We start from the raw sequence: 18,661 nt of genomic DNA, 5'->3' as shown, positions 1-18,661 counted from the left end.
CTCAATGGAGGTAAAAGCATACCAATGTTTACTGGAATGAGGAGGGAACAGTGAGAAGCAAAAGTACCTCATGCTTGTGATTAACCTACAACAAATACCACTGATGCTTCCCTTCATCTGAATTTAAAAATGTAATTCTCAATCACACAACAAAAATGACCACCATTCATTCAATTGTGCATGCCAACTTCTGTCTTGGCCTTGTAGATTGAAAGGTTATTGAAGGTTAAAAGCTGGCATCTTTCCCACAGTTACTTTGGCAGAAATACCAAATGGATTCTCTCTTAGCCTAAAAATTGGGAATGGTGCACAGCATCAGAGAAAGCAGAATTAAAGCCTTAAAGCAAAGAACCGTACCTAATAAACAGTCCAAAATACTTGAACCACATGTACATTTAAAAGCATAACCAACAGTAGTCAAGCAATCTACAAAGTTTAAAGTTTATTTATAAGTGGTCACAAGTAGGCTTGCAACACTGCAATGAAGTTACTGTGAAAATTCCCTAGTTGCCACACTCCGGCACCTGATCAGGTACATTGGAGGGAGAGTTTAGCATGGACAATGCACCTAACTAATGCATCTTCCAGACTGCGGGAGGAAACTGGAGCACCCCGGAGGAAACCCACGCAGATACGGGGAGAACGTGCAGACTCCACACAGACAGTGACCCAAGCTGGGAATTGAACCCTGGTGTCGAGGCAGCAGTGTGCCATCTGATCTAGTCATTCATAATTTCATTCACAAAAGCACAATAATTATAAGAAAGAAGAATTTTACCGAGGACACAAAGAGAGTTATGGAAACACGAATGAGTTCAATGCTAACAAACTGAAAATGTTTACATAGAAACATGGAAGATAGGAGCAGGAGTCAGCCATTTGGCCCTTCCAGCCTGCTCCACCAACCATCACAATCATGGGTGATCGTCCAACTCTCAGCCTAATCCTGCTTTCTCCCCATAACCTTTGATCCCATTCACCTCAAGTGCTATATCTAGTCGCCTCCCGAATACATTCAATGTTACATACCTCTTTAACTACAAACTTCAACTGTAGAGTTGTGAGCTCCTCATGCAGACTCTCAATCTCTTTCTGGGCTTGGAGTGACTGTGCATCGCCAGCTGCCAGCGCTAGTTTAGTTGTCAAGTCTGCTCCTTCCTGTGCGTCACAGAACTCTTCTTCAGATTCCAGAGAACCTGAAGAATAAGATGATATGCCCATACTTGAAAGGGAGGAATATTTCTGACAATTTCAAGAAAGCATTATTTGAACTATTCTGGATGCAAAATATTTATAGACAACAAGCAAAGCCTCCAAGATTTAGCAAAACTGCATAAAATCAGGTAGCTGCATGGTGCAAGTTTAGAATCCATAAATTCAGCTTATATTGTGTCTTAAACAGAAGTGTAGCAAACTTGCAGAGTGGACCTCAGGTTGAAATTAAATAACTTAAATTAAAATTAATGGCCCGGATTATGTAGTCTCCAGAACATCGACAAAATAAAAACGAGATTGAAAACTCGCAGCTTTTCATTTTGACAGGAAGGCAGTGAGATGTAACAGAGTTATTCCAGTCCAGTTATGAGGTGCAACTTCTAATCAAATCACTAGTTTAGAAATTTTTTCACAAGGTCATCTTAAAAATTCACAGAAGATTCAGCATTCAATAAATAACTTTAACAGGACAATAGTCACAGCCCATCTCACATGGGGCCAATTTAAGCCCCAAGAGAAATAGAAATGCAAGAATATAGGCCATCGGACCCTTTGAGACGACACCACAATTTAATATGATCATTAACTGATTGAGAGACAATTCCAAAGAATCACAACCTTCCAAGTGAAAAAAAAAAATTCTTCTTCGTCAAAATGGTCGCTCTCCTATCCTGAGACTATGGGTGAGATTTTCCGGCCACATTTGCCCCAAGACCAGAAAATCCTGCCCCAGATCAACAGACCTCTGCATGGTCCTGTGCCATCCACTATGATTCCCAGAACTAGAAAATTCCATCCTATATTTCCTCGTTCAAGACTCTCCCACCAAGGTAAAAGTTTCAGCATCTACCCTGTCAACCCCTCAGGGTTTTGTACATGTCAATATGATCGCTTTTCATTCTTCTAAACTCTAGGGATTATAGGCCCATTTTACTCACTTAATCTCTCAAGGGCAGTTGCTGCACCCCAGGAATCAATCCAGTGAACCATTCCTGTACCTTCTCCAAGGCATGCATACGCTTCCTTAGATACAGAGACTAAAGCAGTACATATTATTCCAGATGTGTTCTCACCATCTCTATGGTATCTGCAGCAAGACTTGTTTACTCCTGTATTCTAACCCCCTTGCCTTCCTAATTTCTTCTTGTGCCTTCATGTTAACTTTGTGTTTTATGTGCCAGAACACCCAAATCCTCTGAATACTCCTTAGAAAATATTCAATCTTCCTATTCGTCTTACAAATAGGAGTAACCTGACATTTCTCCACATTCACCCACATCTGCGATATTCTTTTGCAGACTCGACATTCTCCTCACAGGTTCGCTACTAACAGAACTTTGTATCGGCAAATTTGGATACGTAACGTTTGATCCCTTTATCCAAGTCATTGATATAGATCGTCACGAGTTGAAGCCCAAGATCCGAATCTTGTAGCGTTCGGATTCATAGAATACAGATTAGCTCTCAAACAATCACAAGTTGTTCCGACACTTCCAGAGGGACAGCAGCTGAGTTCTGTGCCCGAGCTGAACAATAGTTGCAATGTGTCTGAGGTACAATACGGCATTGTGGAGGCATGTTATTTACCCTGCATGCAGCAAGCAATACATAGTAGTGGAGCATCACTGAATTTATCATGATGTATGGAACTGGAGCTGTCCGGAGAAGCCCTACACTACAGAAGGAAGCTATTTGGCCCATAATTCTGTATCAATTCTCCAAAAGAGCATCTTACCCAGGCCCACCCAGAAAACACTGTACATTAGTCATTGTAGCAGAACTATGCATGTGAAAGAATAAAGAGAACATGTTCAGAGCATTCTTTTCTATTCAGCAATATAAGTTAATACACATCGAAACGACAGGCAGGCTGGTGGAATAAACAGACATGTATAGATAGAATTAAATGCAGACAAGTGTGAAATGATACACTGTGATTGAAAGAATGGGAAGCGATAATATAAACTGGAGGGTTCTATTCTTAAAGGTATGCACGAACAGAGACCTAGTGGCACGCGCACACAAATCATTGAAGATAGCAGACTGAGAAAGATCCCGAACCATTCAGTATAAAAGAACAAGGTTACAAAAGACTTTTATAAATAACTGGTTTGGCCTCAATTCTGGGCATCAGATTTTAGGAAGGCTTTAGACAGGGTGTAGAAAAAAAACATGCAAATTGTTCCAGGGATGAGGGATTTCAGTTAGTGGTTAGATTGGAAGCTGGGCTTACAGAAGGTTGAGAGATTTGTTAGAGGTATTCAAAATCATGAGGGATCTCGACAGAACAAACAAAGAACGGCTCAGAACCGGAAGGCATAGATTTAAGGTAACTGGCAAAGCAAACTAGGGAAGAACTAAATTACAGTGCGTGGTTAGGGCCCAGAATGCAGTGCCTGAAAGGATGCTGGAAGTAGAATGAATCGAGTTTTTTTCAAAAGAAAATTGGGTAAATAAGGGAAAAACAGTTGCAGAGTTATGGGGAACATCGGGGAGTACGATGACAGGCTGAAAAGTCTCCTGAAGCATAGCAATTCCCGAGGGAATTTGACAGGTTGGATGCTGAAAGAACATTTTTTCCTTATGAGAGTTAGGACTAAAGGACACTGTCTCAAATGGAAGACTCCTGATTTTTAAACTGAGATGCAGAGAAACTTTCTCTGTGATTTGTTAATCCATGGAACCCACTTCCCCAGAGAGGAGTGGAGGCTGGATCACTGACTGTTATCAAGGTTGAGTTAGACAGAGCCTTGACTGACAAGGTAATCAAAGGGGTGGGTAGCGGTAGACAGGAAAGTAGAGGCCACACTTTGTCTGTATGTTATAGAACATAGAACATAGAACACTACAGCACAAACAGGCCCTTCGGCCCACAAGTTGCGCCGACCACATCACCTACCAACCTACAGACCTATCTATAACCCTCAATCTCATTAAACCCCATATACTCATCCAGAAGTCTTTTAAAAGACCCCAGCGAGTTCGCCTCCACCACCACTGACGGCAGCCGATTCCATTCACTCACCACCCTCTGAGTGAAAAACTTACCCCTAACATCACTTCTGAACCTCCCTCCCCGCACCTTAAATCTGTGTCCTCTCGTAGTGACCATTTCAAACCGGGGAAATAGCCTCTGAGAGTCCACCCTATCTATTCCTCTCAACATTTTGTAAACTTCTATCAGGTCGCCTCTCAACCTTCGTCTCTCCAGGGAAAAGAGTCCCAGCTCCCTCAACCTAACTTCATAAGGCATGCCTCCCAGTCCAGGCAACATCCTTGTAAATCTCCTCTGCACCCTTTCAATAGCTTCTACATCTTTCCTATAGTGAGGCGACCAGAACTGCGCACAATACTCCAAATGAGGCCTGACAAGGGTCTTATAAAGTTCCAGCATTACCTCCCGACTCCTAAACTCAATCCCTCGATTAATGAAGGCCAGTACACCATACGCCTTCTTGACCACCTCCTCCACCTGCGAGGCCGATTTAAGAGTCCTGTGGACCCGGACCCCAAGATCCTTCTGCTCCTCAACACTACTCAGACTTCTGCCCTTAATAGTGTACTCGTTCATCCCGTTGGTTCTGCCAAAATGGACGACAACACATTTATCCGCGTTGAAGTCCATCTGCCACTTCTCCGCCCAGTCCTGCATCCTATCTATGTCCTGCTGCAACTTTTGCCATCCTTCCAGATCATCCACAACACCACCGACCTTCGTGTCATCAGCGAACTTACTTACCCATCCCTCCACTTCCTCATCCAGGTCATTTATGAAAATGACAAACAACAAGGGTCCCAGAACAGATCCTTGAGGCACTCCGCTGGTGACTGACCTCCATTCAGAAAAAGCCCCATCCACAACCACTCTCTGCCTTCTGCAGGCAAGCCAGTTCTGGATCCACAAGGCCAAAGGCCCTTGGATCCCATGCCCTCTCACCTTCTCAAGAAGTCTTGCATGGGGGACCTTATCAAACGCCTTGCTGAAGTCCATGTACACTACGTCCACGGCACTTCCTTCGTCAATGTGTTCAGTCACATTATCGAAGAACTCAACTAGGCTTGTAAGGCACGACCTGCCCTTGACAAATCCATGCTGACTATTCCTGATCATGTCAAACCTCTCCAAATGTTCGTAAATCTTGTCCCTCAGAAGCCTCTCCATCAGCTTACCAACCACTGAGGTCAGACTCACCGGTCGGTAATTTCCCGGGCTATCTCTGTTCCCTTTCTTAAAAATAGGAACTACATCCGCAATCCTCCAATCCTCTGGAACCTCTCCCGTCTCCATTGACGACGCAAAGATCATCGCCAGGGGCTCTGCAATCTCTTCCCTCGCCTCCCACAGTATCCTGGGGTACATCCCATCTGGTCCCGGCGACTTATCTATGTTCTGTTCTATTTACTGATTCTATGCAAACAATTCTGTAACTCCATCTCAGGCTGCATTGCTCTGTTCTTGCACGCCAATCAATAAATATTATTATTGGAAGGGTTCTGCAAATCAAACATAAAATAACTAAAGTTGAATTACAGACCAACTTTGCCAGCATTAAAAATAAAAATGCCCAACAAGACTATCAATAATCTATTCATTTATAAATGATCACACAACACCACAAACAGCAGTATGCAGATTTTGAATGACGGAATCTTTACAGCGCAGGAGGAGGCCATTCAGCCCAACAAGTCTACTGAATGCTGAAAGAGCATTCTACCCAATTCCACCCCCTGCCTTATCCCTGGAATCTTGCACATTCTTCTTTTTCAGATAGCAATCGAATTCCCTTTCGAAATGCTCGAATGAATCTATCTCCACCAACCACACAGGAAGCTCATTCCAAGCTCTAATCACCTGCTGAGCTAAAACATTTTTTCCTCACATCACTTCCACTCCTATTCTTAATAAGTACTGTCAAGGTAGAATCATAGAATTATACAATCCCTACAGTGCAGAAGGCAGTCATTTGGCCCGGTGAGCATGCATCAACAACAATTCCACCCAGACCCAAACCCTGTAACTCCACATATTTACCCTGCTAGTCCCCTGACACTAAGGGGTAATTTACGTGGCCAATCCACCTCACCTGCACACCTTTGAAGTGTGGGAAGAAACCAGAACACCCAGAGAAAACCCATGCAAAGGGAGAACGTACAAACTCCACCCAAGGCCGGAATTGAACCCCGGTCCCTGGTGCTGTAGGCAGCAGTGCTAACCAAGTTTTGAAGCTCTCAAGTATGAATAGTTCCTCATTGTTTACCCTGACAATACCGCTCATGATCTTTAATATCTCTATGCAGTCTCCTATGGTCTTCCCTTCTCCAAGGAAAACAGCCCCAGTCTCTCCAATCTATCCCCATAATTACAGTTGTTTATCCCTGGAATCATTCTCGTGAAGCTCCTCTGTGCTCTTTCCAATGCCTTCACATCTGGATGGGGATAATAGCCACACATCCAGGCACAAAAGGAGGACTTCAACACATCGAGAGGCAGTGCAGAAAAGGGAACGGAAATCCATCATACCACTAATCATCACACACAGCCCACAGGGTGAGAAGTAGAATAGTGAAAAACACTACTTTGCAAACTTAAAGAACAACAGAACCTTCGAAAATTTCAACATTATAAACAGCCTAGAGACAACACAAAAATCTGAAGGACACATTAGTCAGAAGCCAGATAAAATGACCCAAGGAGGGGAAATGTACAAATAGAAATTGCAACACCTGTAACACCAAAGGAAATAAGGAACCAGCACACTAACGCCAGTGTCGCACTAAAGTCGAAAATCAAATACAACCAACGCAATGTAGTATGCCATCCAATGTAAAACATGCAAGATAATATACATAGGATAAACGGGCAACACAGTAAGGGAAAGACTCTCCAGCCACCTCAGTGAGATTAGGACAGAGAAGGAAAATAAAGTCATAAACAGACATTTCATGCAATGTGGCATGGAAGCCCTAACTATTATGGGACTGGACACAAATATTCATTGGACCACAGCAGAAAGAAAACAAGTGGAGAAGGAGTGGATCTACAGAATGAAAACCTTATTCCCTAATGGCCTAAACCTAAGACACAGAAGCACACAAACCATACAAGAACAGGGATAGATAAGGACCTAACAGGGCAACCACCCAGAACATATGAACAGAAACCAACAGCACGCCCATGCAAGCACCACGGGGGTAACATGGAAACATACAACTGGAAAACCATAATAAACACAAGCCACATGTCATGAGGGACCAACCACAAGTGAACAGGTCACTAATTGCCATGTACCCTGAACACAAACACAGACGAAGGCCAGACAAACAACCCCAAATAGATCAAAGGAGGATTCAACCATCCCTAAAAAGCAAACTCCTTTCCCCCCACCATCCAGCCCCACCAAAGGCCCTTCCCAAACAAAAGCCAAGGACAGAGCAAGAAAAAGAGGACACAACAGAGAGGAGAAGGTATGGAGAAAGGAATGGACAGAGGAGATCAACCCCGAGGACTGAGGAATAACAAACAAGGAAGGACCGCGATAGACAGCAGAAAAACCAGCATGGTAAGGAGACAGACAAGTAAGCCATTCGTCTATGGGCAGCACAATGGCTAGTACTGTTGTCTCACAGAATCTCTACCTGCGTGGAGTTTGCATGTTCTCTCCCCGTGTCTGTGTGGGTTTCCTCCAGGCACTCCGGTTTCCTCCCACACTCCAAAGATGTGCCAGTTCAATGAATTGGCCATACTAAATTCCCCCTCGGTGTACCCTTGCACAGTAACTTCATTACATTATTAATGTAAGGCTACTGGGGACACTAATTTATTAACTAAGACATAAACAGATAAATTGTCTATTTTTGCACTACCAGAAAAAGACCTACCCTCATACCAAACCCTAAACCATCCAAACAAACAGCAATGTCCCTACACCAACTTGCTCTGCCAGCTAGTGCCCCCACAACAATCTGACATACACTACCTGAATCCACACCACAACATAAAACACATACAAAAGGAATTTAGAAAAAAAAAATCACTCCATCCCGCCAGCTCTGGGAACCCCCTCATCTCATGCACCCTAAGAAAAACACACAGAAGTCAAAAGCCCCAAGACAGGGTAGAACAACAAACCAACCTTCAACCAACAATCTATCCACTATCAGGAAACCCTCTGGACATTCATCCCTCTGCCTGACCTCTGCCCCCCACTCCCCCACCCCCAATAGCCCACCTATTACCCCCTCAATAGCCGACCCACTAAACAAAAATTTATTCTATCTTTTTCCCTCTCCGAAAAAACAGAACCTGATCCAGCAAAAGAAACAAAACCTCCCCATTTAAGAAAAACCCCTCACCAAAACAAAAAAAAACTCTCCAACACACACACACACCACTTAGACATCCACCCCAGCCCCCAGAAACACATAAACACCCAACCTAGCTGTTCCCTCAGCCTAACATACATCACCTCAACAACCATCTTCCCCCAACCACCTAAAACATGATAGAAGCAGAACATCACGCTTCTCTTTTCTCCCACACAAGAAAAAACTAACATGGATAATAACACATAAGAAAAAAAGCCCAGGAGGCAAGTAGACAACAAGCCACAGAATAAAAGCAAGGTATCACGGGGAGCAACAAGGGTTGGACGTGAGCTGAAAGTAAAGTGGCAGAGCACAAAGAAAAGGGGATATATCCTCCCTCTGTCCAACCCCCCCAAAAAAATCTTCAAATATGGTGCCCAGAAGTGGATGCAGTGCTCCAGAGGAGACTGAACTGGTGCCTTGTGCAAGTTCAACATGATCTCCTTACTCTTGTACTCAATGATCCTATTAATAAAATCTAAGATACGTTTTATTAACTGCTCTCTCAACCTGACTGGCCAACTTCAATGACTTCTGTGCAAATACACTGATGTCCCTCTGTTCCTGCACCTCCTGAAGAGTTTCTCTCTATTTTACACTGTCTCTCTGTAACCTTCCTGTCAAAATAAATCTCCTCACTTCGCTGCATTTAACTTCAGCTGCCACTTGTCTGTTCTATCCACCAATATGTCTACATTCATTTGAAGTTCAATAGGATCCTCATTACAATTGAGGATGCTTCCAATCTTAGTATCATCTGCCAAGTTTGAAATCATGTCCCGAACACCACAGTCTAGGTTATTAATGTACATCAGGAACAGTAAGGATTCCAACACTGACCCTGGAGAACTATTAAGCCTTCCTCCAATCTGAGGAACAACCTTTTATCACTACTGTCTAGTGGAATTTAAAACCAATGTTTAGTTTTATTTAGTTTGTTTCTTAGTGTCACAAGTCGGCTGACATTAAAATTACAATGAAGTTATTGTGAAAATCTCTGAGTTGCCTGTTCGGGTACAGTGAGGTAGAATTCAGCATGGCCAATGCACCTAATCAGCACATCTTGTGGACTGTAGGAGGAAACCGAAGCTCCCAGAGGAAACCCACGCAGACATGGGGAGAATGTGCAGGCTCCACAAAGACAGTGACCCAAGTGGGAATCAAACCTGGGTCCCTGGCACTGAGAGGCAGCAGAGCTAACCACTGTGCTGTTCAGGTGATACAGGTACGGAGAATAAAAAGGAACCAATGTTTACAAACAATGTATTTTACTGCTTCAACGGATCACATGGATGTGAAGATCTTGCCTGATAGAGCTCCTCGATTTTGAGTGTCATTGTAATTGTGCCCAAGATAGTTTAATCAGACGTTTTACATGAAAAGGTTGCCAAGTGAGCAACATCACAGGAATTCAGAGTAGAACATGGGACATGGGGCAAGACCTGAGATTCAAATGGTTTGAACATTGTATAAAGTAGTATAATAAATACAAATCTGTTGGAGTGTTTAAAATGCTGGCCATTGCAAAACTAGAATGTTAGAGTCAGCTTGATGGGCTGAAAGGCTTTTTCTACTATTTGTCTTTGAGGACTTTGTCCTCAACTATTCTTAAGCTGCTGAAATAGGTTGACATTTTCCAGCCTGCAATAAGTACGTTCCTTCAGAGTTCTGCTCCTTATCAAAGTAAAATGTTTTCAGTGACAGATCAATGGTTACACTCATTAAGCTTGGGGAGAATGTCACAAATAAAAAGAACGTCACTGAAATATCACATCAGGTCACACATTTTCAAATGTTTCAGGATAACTGAAGAAAGCACAGAGTTTGACAAATGATAACATTTGTCACTAAAATCTAGGCAAGCTTCTTATGTTTTAGTTTCGAGGATATTCACTGTACAGGTTAACAAAAGCAGAACACAATTTTCAGCTACCATGAAGTAGTAAAAACAATAATCTTAGGATACTCAAAGCTTACTTGAATCATCTGCCTCCAGTGATACGGAAGAACCAACAGCTACAAGACGAGGATCAAATACCTTTCTTGATTTTGCCAATGACATCTACCAACACAAACATGTAAACGATGTGACCTTGTGTTATTGCATCGAGGGACACTGATTGATGGATACATTAGTAATTGCCCAACAGTTTCACACACACACACACACGATTCACAACAGCAGAGGCAGCCCATCATCAGCCGACAGTGGGACCTCCTGGTTCAGCCGTTGTCAACGGGATTTCCCATGGTTTGCACCTTCTGCCACTGGGAACCTCCACTGGCACAAGCCAAAAGTCCCACTGGCAGGAATGGCTGGAAAATTCTGGCCCATCACTCCATAAAAGGTAGGGTTTTCTCTGAAATGTCACTTCAAAGGCACAACTGAAAAAGCACACGAGTTCACATTGAGATAACAAAATTAAAATAACTTTTTTTTATAACAAAGATTCACTTTACCAGCACATTGTCAAATAGACTGCGTTAAAAAAAATTCCTGCAAGAACTATTGTTTGTAACTAGATCAGTATATTTTTGTTGAAGAGTCTTTCACGAGATAGAGATTAGTTAGGACACAGCAATAAAATTTACATGCTTGAAAATGCTTGCACTACATTTACGTTCTTAAATAGCCAATCAGATCATGGCTGATCTTTCCCTGCTCTCAAATCCACCTGTTTCCCATACCCCCTTATCCCTTTTTTTAAGTTATGTATAGTGAGATGATGCATAACTGTAGTAATGAATATCATAGCCAAGCTCCCTGATATGTTTCATGCTAAACATGCTGGAATTATAAAGTGTTAACTGTATGAGTTATGGTTAAATACGTGCAAGCAGAGAGGGGGGGGAACTATTGGATCATGACTTGAGCGCACACACAGTTGCAAATAATGTCAAATTCCTCCTTTAAAAGGGGTTGATCATTCATTTGTTTATCATTGGTCAAAAGAGTATAAACAGACACCTATCGACACTGGTGGTGGACCATCGAGTTGGGAGTGAGACATTTGTCGTGCCTCATTAACTCCCGAACTTGGTAAAGATTGACTTCTGGTTTACTTTACCAGCCAACTGTGAGAAATTTAACAATCACTCAGCCTAGGTGAGCAGTGCTTTAAATCACAGAATCCCTACAGTACAGAAGGCCATTCGGATAATCAAGTCTGCACCAACCACCCAGGCCCTATTCTCGCAACACATTTACCCTGCTAATCCCCTGACACGAAGGGGCAATTTAGCATGGCCAACGCACCTAACCTCCACATCTTTGGACTGTGGAAGGGAACAGAAGCACCCAGAGGAAATCCACGCAGACACGGGGAGAATGTGCAACCTCCGCACAGATAGTGACCCAAGGCCAGGATTGAACCCCAGTCCCTGGCGCTGTGAAGCAACAGTACTAACCATTGTGTCACGTTTAATATTATTTAATATCACAGACGAAGTAAATGACTGGTGGCGTTGTAATTATTTGAGAAGTAGAACACGCGCCGGTATATGCGGCACAGTGGCTAGCACTGCTGTCTCAAAGCTCCAGGGACCCGGGTTCAATTCCCGGCTTGGGTCATTGTCTGTCTGGAGTTTGGTGTGGAGATGCCAGCATTGGATAGGAATAAACACAGTAAGAAGTCTCTCAATGTCAGGTTAAAGTCCAACAGGTTTATTTGGTAGCACAAGCCACTTAGCTTTCGGAATGGTGCTCCTTCACCAGGTTCTGTTCACAAACATGGCATATAAAGACACAAACTCAATTTACAAAATAATGATTGAAATGCAAGTCTTTACAGATAAACAAGTCTTAAAGATACAGACAATGTGAGTGGAGAGGACATTAAGCACAGGTTAAAGAGATGTGTATTGTCTCCAGACAGGACAGTGAGGTTTTTGCAAACCCAGGCAAGTCACGGGGGTTACAGATAGTGCAACATGAACCCAAGATCCCGGTGAGGCCGTCCTCATGTGTGCGGAACTTGGCTATCAGTCTCTGCTCAGCGACTCTGCATTATCGTGTGTCATGAAGGCCGCCTTGGAGAACGCTTACCCGAAGATCAGAGGTCGAATGCCTGTGATCGTCGTGAGAACACCATCCACCAGGTACACGGTACATACACTTGCAACTCGGCCAATGTTGTCTACCTGATACGCTGCAGGAAAGCTGTCCTGAAGCATGGTACATTGGGGAGACCGTGCAGACGCTACGACAACGGATAAACGAACACTACTCAACAATCGCCAGGCTAAAGTGTTCTCTTCCTGTTGGGGGACACTTCAGCGGTCACGGGCATTCAGCCTTTGATCTTCGGGTAAGCGTTCTCCGAGGCAGCCTTCACGACACCACAGCAGAGTCGCTGAGCGGAGACCGATAGCCAAGTTCCGCACACACAAGGACGGCCTCAACCGGGGTCTTGGGCTCATGTCACACTTTCTGTAACCCCCACGACTTGCCTGGCCTTGCAAAACCTCACAAACTGTCCTGGCTGGAGACAATACACATCTCTTCAACCTGTGCTTTATGCTCTCTCCAATCACATTATCTGTACCTTTACAGGTAATCAAGTCTTAAAGACTCTCATTCCAACCATTATTTTGTAAATTGAGTTTGTGTCTTTATATGCTGTTTGTGAACAGAACTCCCACTTACCTGATGAAGAGGCAGCACTCCAAAAGCTTGTGGTTTGTGCCACCAAATAAACCTGTTGGACTTCAACCTGGTATTGTGAGACTTCTTACTGTGTCTGGAGTTTGCACATTCTTTCCGTGTCTGCGTGGGTTCCTCCGGTTTCCTCCCACACTACTAAAATTAAGGGTTATGTGGATTGGCCATGCTAAATTGCCCTTAGTGTTCTGGGTTAGGTCAGAGGGATTAGCAGGGTAAATATGTGGAGTGCTGGGGAAAGGGCCTGGGTGGGATTCTTGTTACTTAAAAGCAGTATTGTGTCCAATATTTAAAACATAGAATAATTTTCCAATTCTGTAGATAGGTGTGAATTGATATGAAAATAGCAAATATAGCAGGAAACAGTGCCCTCGTTGAAATTACATGATGAAGCAAGCAGTAGTCAACTGTTAACCAGCAAGAACGCCGTCACGGCCGAACATTCATTCAAAATGTTTGCTGTAATACTTGAAATACAGATTTTTCTGAAACGACTCAAGTTGCTGAGAAGCAGAGACATGGAGTGGGGTTTTCCAGCCTTTCCTGCCAACAGGTTCTCTGGCAACGCAGTCTGCAAGTCATGGAAAATTCCATGGACTTCAGCAGGATCAGTAATTCCCGCCGGCAGAAAACACACCACAGGAGGGGAGGCGGAAAACCCCAGCCAAGGATTCTTGACTAATGCGGTGCACTCGGAAACGCAAGACATCATACCAACCTTTGCCTTGCTGGGCGATTTGGAGAATGACGAACTCTGAGGCAAAGGAATGCTGTCAGCAAGTTCAAAAACACTTCTCATTTTCTGATCTGACATCCTCACATGAAGTAAAGGAAGTTCGCCAGAGACTTTAAATCTGAAAAACAAAATACCCCACTGTTGGATACAATACATCTCAATTCCAAATAATAAGGCACAAGAATGATCATCAATCAAATCTAAACTAGAACTGCATCAAGTAATTAAAAGGCAACCTGCAGGTCACAGCAAATCATACAAGAAAGGAGATTGTACCCCAGTGATGGCGGCACAGTGGCACATTGGTACATTGGTTAGCACTGCCGCCTCACAGCACCAGGGACCCGAGTTCAATTCCAGGCCTGGGGTAACTGTGTAGAGTTTGCACCTCCTCCCCGTGTCTGCATGGATTTCCTCCAGGTGCTCTGGTTTCCTCCCACAGTCCGAAGATGTGCAGGTTAGGCTGACTGACCATGCTAAATTGACCCTAGTTTCAGCGGGATTAGCAGGGTAAACGTGTGGGGTAATGGGGACAGGGTCTGGATGGGATTGTGGTCAGTACAGACTCCATGGGCCGAATGGTCTCTTTCTATACGTCGAGATTTTATGGCTCTACATTGGCGAATGATTTAACAGTAGTACCCTGCTTTTGTGGTGGGAAGCCAGAGCGAACTCAAACCAGTTGGTAGATTCCTTGAAAAGGCAAATTCAGAGTATAATGACATACTATTATAATTTTACAAAAGCTTCACACTCTCCATCCAGACGTGGCCAATCCTCATTACTAAAGGAGAGCCTTTCAGTGTACTCCAAGCAATCAATAGTTAAAATCTAGTCCACTGTTTTGAACAATTGAGGCATCATGTCATGAACTTAAATGTGTCACTGAATAAAACAAATTCCACTGTGATTATATAACGTTTTGGCTTTTTTAAAAAATAAATATTAGAAATATTCATTCATCCATGAAAAGTAAAAATCAGTGACCTCGCTAATTCTGGCATTCGATGTTTTTATTCAATATATTCTGCAACCTGAAGAGTTTTTGTTTTAAAAACAGAGTATAAACAAAATGGTTTTCAAGCTGTGCCAGGGTCAGAGGTGGGTACCTGGCATTTAACAACACTGACAACAATCCTAGGTTTCGTAATTTATAACAACAAGTTGCAAATGTTAGGAACTACTAATTCTGGGGAGGAACACAGAGGGCAACAATTTGGCAGCACGAGTGGATTTGAGCACGGAGCGAGTGCTAAGGCTGCTGGTTAGAAGGATGGATTCCCAGATTTGGTAATAATGGCTTACCAAAGCTTGAGCCAAGTTGTGGGAACATTGGGTTAGACGTGGTACCAAGATAGGATGAAAATGGTCCAATCTGAACTTTGTACACAGGCAAGCAGTATGTTATATGTACAACCTTTTAAAGCATTAGTCAGGCATTCATAAAAATTCACATGACTAGATGGGAAGTAAAACAGCTAAGTGCCATTGCAAATTAAACTCGGGGGATAAAGATTATCAACGCTTGGTTTCATTGATCAGAACACTGAATACTGGAGTTGAGGCATCTTGTTGAAGTTGTACAAGACATTAGTAAGGCCACACTTGGAATACTGTGTTTAGTTCTGGTCACTCTATTATACACTGCACTCTTTCTATTAAACTAGGAAGAGTGCAGAAAAGATTTACTACGATGTTACCAGGACTTAATGGTTTGAGTTATAACAAGAGACTGGATAGGCTGAGGCTTTTTTCTCTGGAGCATAGGAGGCTGAGGGGTGATCTTATAGAGGTCTATAAAATAATGAGAGGCATAGATCAGCTACATAGTCAATACCTTTTCCCAAAGGTAAGAGAATCTAAAAATAAAAGGCATAGGTTTAAGATGAGAGGGGAGATACAAAAGGGTCCAGAGGGACAATTTTTTCACAGAGGGTGGTGACTGTCTGGAACAAGCTACCACAAGTGGTTGTAGAGGCGGGTACAATTTCATCTTTTAAAAAGCATTTAGACAGTTACATGGGTAAGAGGGGTATGGCAAGTGAGATTAGCTTAGCGGTTAAAAAGAGGCAGCATGGGCAAATTGGGCCAAAGGACCTGCTTCCATGTTGTAAACCTCTAAGATGCTAATGGATTTTGTCACAGACTGAAGTAATGCAATGTACATTGGAATGGGAAATCTGAGCGCATGAAAGCATTAAATCATTACACAGATGGAGAGGTAAGAAAAGTTAAAATTTTGACCTAGTCTTGTTTGAAATTGATAATTTTGAAATGGTGATATCTAGTTCTTTGTAACAATCCAAGGCAAAGAACTTCATTACCGGCATCTCTCAGCAATTCAACAGAGCAATGGCCAAGTTGATAACTAAATTTGAGTGCATCATTTCACATTTAAAGATGACTCAAAACCATACAAAACAAATCAATAGTAGATGTTAGCTAAACTGTCTCCATACGATTCACACTGAAATTTCTGTACGTAAGCCTGGGATGCTGATATGCTGATGGTTCGAAGACTAGCAATAGTGATCCAGATCTACAGCCTCAAGTTGTACAACAGATGTACATAGGAACAGAGACATTAGAAGAAGTGGGCAAATTCAGCCCTTTGCGCCTGCTCTGCCAGTCAGATTATGGCTGATGTCTCCCGAGTCTCAAATCCATCTCCTCACCTGTTCTGCATATCCCCTCATCCCTTTTTTTATTATATATAATGACATAATCCATGCTGGTGGTACAAGTTTGTTGCCTTGGGCTGTCAAAATACAACTAAACAGTATAGATTCAGTTATCGACTTCAAACAAGACTAAATTAAATTACTGCAGGCACTATAATTTGAAACAAAAAAGAAAATGCAGGAAACTCTCAGCAGTTATATCAATATCTGCGCAGAGAGAATAGAGTTAATGTTATGAGGGTGGCACAGTAGTTAGTACTGCCGCCTCACAGCGCAAGGAATCCTGGTTCAATTCCTGCCTCCGTTCACCGTCTGCGTGGAGTTTGCATTTTCTCCCGTTGTCCTTGTGGGTTTCCTCCAGGTGCTCCGGTTTCCTCCAACAGTCCAAAGATGTGCAGGTTTCGTTGATTTGCCATGCTAAATTGACCTTGTCAGGGGGATTAGCAGGGTAAATGAGGGTTACAGGAATAGGGCCTGGGTGTGTTTGCTGTTGGTGCAGACTCAGTGGGCCAAATGGCCTTTTTCTGGAGGGAAGGATCATCAAGATCCTTCTTATGGATCTTTCTTATGGAATGGAGGATCATCAAGACTAGAGTGGAGGTTTAACCTTTTGTCTGTCTCCACCTTGTTAATGCTCTTTTCCTGTTCCACGCTTCATTGTGTACATGTGAAATGTTATCACTTACCTTACAGTAAGATCATTGTACAAACTCTGCAAGGCAAGGATAGACACATTTTTGAACAGTAAAGGAATTAAGGTGAGCAGACAGATAAGTGGAGCTGAGTCCACAAAAAGATCAGCCATGATTTTATTGGATGGCAGGCTCGAGGGGACAGAGAGTCTACTCCTGCTCCTAGTTCTGATGTTCTTATGTTCAACGTCTCACAAAGTATGTGACTCTTCCTTAAAACATGTCCTTGCTATTTTAACCCTGCACCTCAACTAATACTGCTGCTTCCATATAAATAAATGGCATAGCTACAGAGGCACTTCCATGCTAATATATCAGACCATAGTTTTTTTTTTAAATAATGCTTTTAGTTCATTGTTACAGACAGAAATGAAACCACTAGTGAACATACTTGGGCATTCTGGTATCTTTCTCCACTATGGCTCTAGAAAGCTGCACTTTGACATCCATAGGCTGTAATATATGCTGAGATGAGGAGCACTGTTTCTGCGCCGATTTCCAATCCTGACCTGAAGAAGAAAAATTGCACTTATTAATACTCCTTCATCAAGAAATAGTTGAACAACACATCGACAGAAGTAGATATACTATACTCTAATTCCATTCCCAAGAAACCCCGATTTCACCTTTCTATAACAAGTTGTGTACAGCACCTTTAACATAATAAACTTTTCCAGAGAGATTCACAGGAGTATGAAAAGCAAAAGTGGACACCAATCCACACAAGACAACGCTGAGTAAATTGGACCTATACTCTCTGGAGTTTAGAAGAGTAAGAGGTGATCTACTGAAATATACAAAATTCTGAAGGGGCTGGACATTGTAGACATTAAGAGAATGCTCTCCCCAGTTGGGGAATCCTGAACACAGTCTCAGGATAAGGGGTCGAACGTTTAAGACCAAGATGCAGTAAAACTTCTTCACTCAAAGGGTTGTGAATCTTTGGAATTTTCTACCTCAAAGAGCTGACTATATTTAAGACGGAAATAGAATACTGGTCTCTTGGGGAATAAAGGGGTATGATAAAGTGGAGTTGAAGCAGAAAGACAGCTATGACTGAAATATAACAAGCTTGAGTCTACTCCCACTCCAATTTATAATTGTATGACTTTGGAGCGTATGTCCACAGATCCCTGAAGGTTACAGTATGGGTAGAGACAACATACAGGATACTCTCATACTCTAGTCCAAAGGTTTATGGGTTCAGTGGATTGGCCATGCTATGTTGCCCCTTAGTGTTCAAAGATATGCAAGTTGGGGGACAGTGGGTAAACATGTGGGGCTGCAAGGATAATAAGATGCTCTGTTGGAG

The 18,661-nt window shown here is 42.8% G+C and overlaps 1 protein-coding gene across 4 annotated transcripts in view; it reads right to left on the bottom strand.

Moving 5' to 3' along the window:
• Window positions 1-18,661, bottom strand: part of vps13c (vacuolar protein sorting 13 homolog C) — a 298,634-nt gene that overhangs the window by 174,433 nt on the left and 105,540 nt on the right. For all 4 annotated transcript variants that reach the window (XM_080216043.1, XM_080216044.1, XM_080216045.1 and 1 more), the window contains 4 exons: window positions 17,741-17,858; window positions 13,959-14,094; window positions 10,558-10,642; window positions 1,030-1,196 (listed from right to left, as the gene is read on the bottom strand). In XM_080216043.1, coding sequence (XP_080072169.1) covers window positions 1,030-1,196; window positions 10,558-10,642; window positions 13,959-14,094; window positions 17,741-17,858 — 506 coding nt within the window. The remainder of the gene's footprint in view (window positions 1-1,029; window positions 1,197-10,557; window positions 10,643-13,958; window positions 14,095-17,740; window positions 17,859-18,661) is intronic.

Source organism: Carcharhinus amblyrhynchos, chromosome 32 (assembly GCF_965287045.1).
Source record: "Carcharhinus amblyrhynchos chromosome 32, sCarAmb.v2.hapA, whole genome shotgun sequence".
Lineage (NCBI taxonomy): Eukaryota > Metazoa > Chordata > Chondrichthyes > Carcharhiniformes > Carcharhinidae > Carcharhinus > Carcharhinus amblyrhynchos.
This window is presented reverse-complemented; position numbering and strand designations above follow the sequence as displayed.